At 39.5% G+C, this 6,008-nt stretch overlaps 2 protein-coding genes across 2 annotated transcripts; one reads left to right on the forward strand and one right to left on the reverse strand.

Annotated features, from left to right (window-relative positions):
* Nucleotides 1–131: 131 nt before the first annotated feature.
* LOC128882144 (glutaminase liver isoform, mitochondrial-like) lies at nucleotides 132–2,748 on the reverse strand. Its single transcript, XM_054133713.1, has 3 exons — nucleotides 2,339–2,748; nucleotides 1,469–1,609; nucleotides 132–1,075 (listed from the first exon to the last, which is right to left on the reverse strand). Exons 1-3 carry the CDS (start codon nucleotides 2,344–2,346, stop codon nucleotides 895–897), a joined length of 330 nt encoding a protein of 109 aa, XP_053989688.1. The 5' UTR covers nucleotides 2,347–2,748; the 3' UTR covers nucleotides 132–894.
* Nucleotides 2,749–3,456: 708 nt separating this feature from the next.
* Nucleotides 3,457–6,002, forward strand: LOC128882143 (glutaminase liver isoform, mitochondrial-like). Its single transcript, XM_054133712.1, has 3 exons — nucleotides 3,457–3,873; nucleotides 4,603–4,743; nucleotides 5,137–6,002. The coding sequence occupies exons 1-3, from the start codon at nucleotides 3,866–3,868 to the stop codon at nucleotides 5,315–5,317; spliced, it is 330 nt and encodes a 109-aa protein (XP_053989687.1). The 5' UTR covers nucleotides 3,457–3,865; the 3' UTR covers nucleotides 5,318–6,002.
* The last annotated feature ends 6 nt before the right edge of the window (nucleotides 6,003–6,008 follow it).

Below are 6,008 nucleotides of genomic sequence, written 5' to 3' on the forward strand. Positions count from 1 at the left end.
ATTTCCATGGTTTGCTGGATGTTAACAATGCTTAGATATTCTAAACTCTCAATAGACTGAGCACAATGGCAGCCGGAAATATTCTGGACTTTCGTGAATTTCTAGAGTTCTTCATGTATGACTGATATATTTAAGCTTGTCGACCTAAATTGGCTACGTAATAATTGCTTCATAATTTCAATGGTTTGATGGAAGTCGACAATGCTTAAATATATCAGTCATACATGAAGAACTCTAGAAATTCACGAAAGTCCAGAATATTTCCGGCTGCCATTGTGCTCAGTCTATTGAGAGTTTAGAATATCTAAGCATTGTTAACATCCAGCAAACCATGGAAATGATAAAACGCATTGATATTGCATAACAAATTTAAAAGAAAAATATATACCTGGATCTATCATTATTCCTGGTGAGAACGAAAATAAATTCTGTACCCGAAGAGGACAAATTAAATAGTAAAGGTGTCGTTTCTATGGTTTTTAAGTATTATGAATATTGAACGATAAATTATATCCTCTCATTGCCAAACAATTATTAATAAACTGATAGCAATATTGGAAGATTTGATCGAGTAGTTTACACCAACACATTTTCATCAGTTTTCAAGGATACATTTCCATGGTAGCCATTTTTACCAATCACTTTGTTTTAAATTCCAAAATGTATGTTGAGATGCATAAATTAAAAAAAATGTAAATTCTATTGATAGAGAGGGTCACAGAGAGGTAACACTAGGCTAATACTTAAAAGTTAGAGTAGAAACGAACATAAATCAGCCGCACCGTACGAAAATAATCGATTCACGACGACCTCGGGTTCCCATTATCATTCTTACTCGGGAATCTCACACGCACGTCACGTTACCCATGAAAAATATCCTATCTAAAGCGTCGTTTAGGGCAACGGTGTTTGGCCCGCCGTTTCCACGACTTTCCTCGGCTCCGTCGTCTCCTCTTCCGGTTCCTTCACCTCATCCTCTAATTCCGTTTTGCGAGCCAGCGCGTAGTTTTTGAGATACTCCACTACTTGCATGTGTCCGAAGGTTTCCGCCTCGTCTATCGGTAGTTTTCCCCATCTGGAAGTATTTCTATTCTTTAACACAACGATTCAACGCCACATACCAATAATGAAGGTCCAGTATACGCCACCATTGTCACGTACATGCGACTTTTACTCTTGGACTTGGAACTTTGAAGACTTTACTTTCTCTCACTAACTCCGTTTAATTTTTTTATCTCTTAATTTTGATAATACAGTGGCCAGAAATCTGATTTCTTTTTAATGGAAAATTTAGAGATCCTGGCGGTTAACGTTTCAAAAAAGGAATATAGAGATCGAGTGACTGTTGGGACAGCAATCTGGTCCTCCTGATGGCGCAACGAAAGTAGACGAGAGAAAGTCTCGGTAGGAACCACTGTCGATCAAATTACTCGATATCTGGTCTCGAAATTAAGTATGACGACGTTACCTGTCCTTGGGTTCGTGCGGGACTCCGCATTGCTCGAGCAGAAACTCGACGCAGTCGAAGTGTCCTTCGCTGGCAGCCAGGTGCAGGGCTGTCCTCCCGTCGTAATCCGACAGTGTCATGTCCATCCCACTCAATCGATGCCTGGAATTAGAGTAGTCACGTAAATAACTTACTTTACCTTCTTTCTCCCGAATATCAATAATTTAACCCTTTGGGCTCGAGGCATTTTCCTACAGAATCAAATCCTGTCCATTTTTATAATAAATTTCTGTGAAACCAAAAACTCTACATCGAAAGAAAAAGAAACATCTACGAACGTTCATGACTCAATGTATTATTATTTCAATTAATAATTGGTTGTATTCTGATGTAAGTGAATTTGAAATTGTATTAGGTCGTCCCATAAGTTCGTGCCGAAGACTGTGTCGAAATTTAATAAAAAACCACAGAAATTTTCTAGTAACGGTGTATAATGACTATGTGAGTGAGGTGAGAAACTATTGTGAAATGAGACAGATTATCTTTTCTTGTGACACTTGAGAGTATGTTTCACATATTAATTTGAGAAGTAGAAGTATAAATGGCGCGAACTTTTAGGACGACCTAATACTTTTAAATTACGTATGTCGCCCTAGAGGCGCCACCCGAGCGCAAAGGGTTAAAACGAATTCATAGAGTTCATCCGATGAGGATGAGTCCTAACACGCTCCTTTTTGTTTCAAACCGTCATATTGGATCAGCCATTTTTATATATATTAACACCCTCGTTTAAATTGTTGAACATCTGTGATTGAAATCACCCCATTGCACTGATTCTCGAAAAAATGGTTGAGATAAAAAGATTAGTTAACGATATCAATGGTAACTCACCGCCTCATGGCAGTTACGTCACCGCTAGCCGCGCTGAACAAGAGGTTGACGATGGACAGCCCCTTGGTCTCGTACTTGTGTCTCCTCGGGTCCTTCTTGTTCGTCGCGTGCTTTAGGTTGTCGTACCTGTGATCATAGTAGGTGCTACACTAATCGGGACGGGATGGAAAATGACGGGAGACAAAGAAAATGGTCCCAGTGACGTCGGTCGATAGTCGTCCGTGTGTTTAGATTCGATGATGTGGGCAGACATTTTGCAGGCGGATTTTTGTTCGTGCAGGTATGCGTGTTGTGGAGGTTGTGAGAAAAGCAAAGGGAAGGAAATAAATAATTAATTAATGTGTTATCACTAAGTCCAGGTTCGAAATTCGATTTCAACCCTTTCGCCGCCGATCATTTCTATTTTCGAACCCCTCTGTGCGGGAGCCTAAATCACTCATTTACTTCGTATGCTCCTCGAACGCCCATGGGCGTTTCTAGCACGCAAAACACTGATCAATCGGATAATTTCTTTCGTTGATTCATGAACGACTATGGCAACGAAAGGGTTGAGTCGGAGATAATCAAACGCGAAATCTCGTGGTGAAAATTATAAACTTGTGCGAGAAATTCTAATTGTTTGTTTCCTTTTCTATAATTTGCATTCTAGATGGTTAGACACAGATGGGCGGAATCTGTATCTGAATAAATATTTATAATAATTAAACTGCGGATGTTTATGTACTTACGACAAATGAAAATATTGGCAGATCCATGAAAATGCGCACAAACGCAAAAATAATTCTTTATACGGATCAATAAAAATGAGAATTTACATAAACATCCGTAGTTTAATTATTATAAATATTTATTCAGATACAGATTCCGCCCATCTGTGTCTAACCATCTAGAATGCAAATTATAGAAAAGGAAACAAACAATTAGAATTTCTCGCACAAGTTTATAATTTTCACCACGAGATTTCGCGTTTGATTATCTCCGACTCAACCCTTTCGTTGCCATAGTCGTTCATGAATCAACGAAAGAAATTATCCGATTGATCAGTGTTTTGCGTGCTAGAAACGCCCATGGGCGTTCGAGGAGCATACGAAGTAAATGAGTGATTTAGGCTCCCGCACAGAGGGGTTCGAAAATAGAAATGATCGGCGGCGAAAGGGTTGAAATCGAATTTCGAACCTGGACTTAGTGATAACACATTAATTAATTATTTATTTCCTTCCCTTTGCTTTTCTCACAACCTCCACAACACGCATACCTGCACGAACAAAAATCCGCCTGCAAAATGTCTGCCCACATCATCGAATCTAAACACACGGACGACTATCGACCGACGTCACTGGGACCATTTTCTTTGTCTCCCGTCATTTTCCATCCCGTCCCGATTAGTGTAGCACCTACTATGATCACAGGTACGACAACCTAAAGCACGCGACGAACAAGAAGGACCCGAGGAGACACAAGTACGAGACCAAGGGGCTGTCCATCGTCAACCTCTTGTTCAGCGCGGCTAGCGGTGACGTAACTGCCATGAGGCGGTGAGTTACCATTGATATCGTTAACTAATCTTTTTATCTCAACCATTTTTTCGAGAATCAGTGCAATGGGGTGATTTCAATCACAGATGTTCAACAATTTAAACGAGGGTGTTAATATATATAAAAATGGCTGATCCAATATGACGGTTTGAAACAAAAAGGAGCGTGTTAGGACTCATCCTCATCGGATGAACTCTATGAATTCGTTTTAACCCTTTGCGCTCGGGTGGCGCCTCTAGGGCGACATACGTAATTTAAAAGTATTAGGTCGTCCTAAAAGTTCGCGCCATTTATACTTCTACTTCTCAAATTAATATGTGAAACATACTCTCAAGTGTCACAAGAAAAGATAATCTGTCTCATTTCACAATAGTTTCTCACCTCACTCACATAGTCATTATACACCGTTACTAGAAAATTTCTGTGGTTTTTTATTAAATTTCGACACAGTCTTCGGCACGAACTTATGGGACGACCTAATACAATTTCAAATTCACTTACATCAGAATACAACCAATTATTAATTGAAATAATAATACATTGAGTCATGAACGTTCGTAGATGTTTCTTTTTCTTTCGATGTAGAGTTTTTGGTTTCACAGAAATTTATTATAAAAATGGACAGGATTTGATTCTGTAGGAAAATGCCTCGAGCCCAAAGGGTTAAATTATTGATATTCGGGAGAAAGAAGGTAAAGTAAGTTATTTACGTGACTACTCTAATTCCAGGCATCGATTGAGTGGGATGGACATGACACTGTCGGATTACGACGGGAGGACAGCCCTGCACCTGGCTGCCAGCGAAGGACACTTCGACTGCGTCGAGTTTCTGCTCGAGCAATGCGGAGTCCCGCACGAACCCAAGGACAGGTAACGTCGTCATACTTAATTTCGAGACCAGATATCGAGTAATTTGATCGACAGTGGTTCCTACCGAGACTTTCTCTCGTCTACTTTCGTTGCGCCATCAGGAGGACCAGATTGCTGTCCCAACAGTCACTCGATCTCTATATTCCTTTTTTGAAACGTTAACCGCCAGGATCTCTAAATTTTCCATTAAAAAGAAATCAGATTTCTGGCCACTGTATTATCAAAATTAAGAGATAAAAAAATTAAACGGAGTTAGTGAGAGAAAGTAAAGTCTTCAAAGTTCCAAGTCCAAGAGTAAAAGTCGCATGTACGTGACAATGGTGGCGTATACTGGACCTTCATTATTGGTATGTGGCGTTGAATCGTTGTGTTAAAGAATAGAAATACTTCCAGATGGGGAAAACTACCGATAGACGAGGCGGAAACCTTCGGACACATGCAAGTAGTGGAGTATCTCAAAAACTACGCGCTGGCTCGCAAAACGGAATTAGAGGATGAGGTGAAGGAACCGGAAGAGGAGACGACGGAGCCGAGGAAAGTCGTGGAAACGGCGGGCCAAACACCGTTGCCCTAAACGACGCTTTAGATAGGATATTTTTCATGGGTAACGTGACGTGCGTGTGAGATTCCCGAGTAAGAATGATAATGGGAACCCGAGGTCGTCGTGAATCGATTATTTTCGTACGGTGCGGCTGATTTATGTTCGTTTCTACTCTAACTTTTAAGTATTAGCCTAGTGTTACCTCTCTGTGACCCTCTCTATCAATAGAATTTACATTTTTTTTAATTTATGCATCTCAACATACATTTTGGAATTTAAAACAAAGTGATTGGTAAAAATGGCTACCATGGAAATGTATCCTTGAAAACTGATGAAAATGTGTTGGTGTAAACTACTCGATCAAATCTTCCAATATTGCTATCAGTTTATTAATAATTGTTTGGCAATGAGAGGATATAATTTATCGTTCAATATTCATAATACTTAAAAACCATAGAAACGACACCTTTACTATTTAATTTGTCCTCTTCGGGTACAGAATTTATTTTCGTTCTCACCAGGAATAATGATAGATCCAGGTATATATTTTTCTTTTAAATTTGTTATGCAATATCAATGCGTTTTATCATTTCCATGGTTTGCTGGATGTTAACAATGCTTAGATATTCTAAACTCTCAATAGACTGAGCACAATGGCAGCCGGAAATATTCTGGACTTTCGTGAATTTCTAGAGTTCTTCATGTATGACTGATATATTTAAGC

The sequence above is a fragment of the Hylaeus volcanicus genome, unplaced genomic scaffold, assembly GCF_026283585.1.
Source record: "Hylaeus volcanicus isolate JK05 unplaced genomic scaffold, UHH_iyHylVolc1.0_haploid 19349, whole genome shotgun sequence".
Taxonomy (NCBI): domain Eukaryota; kingdom Metazoa; phylum Arthropoda; class Insecta; order Hymenoptera; family Colletidae; genus Hylaeus; species Hylaeus volcanicus.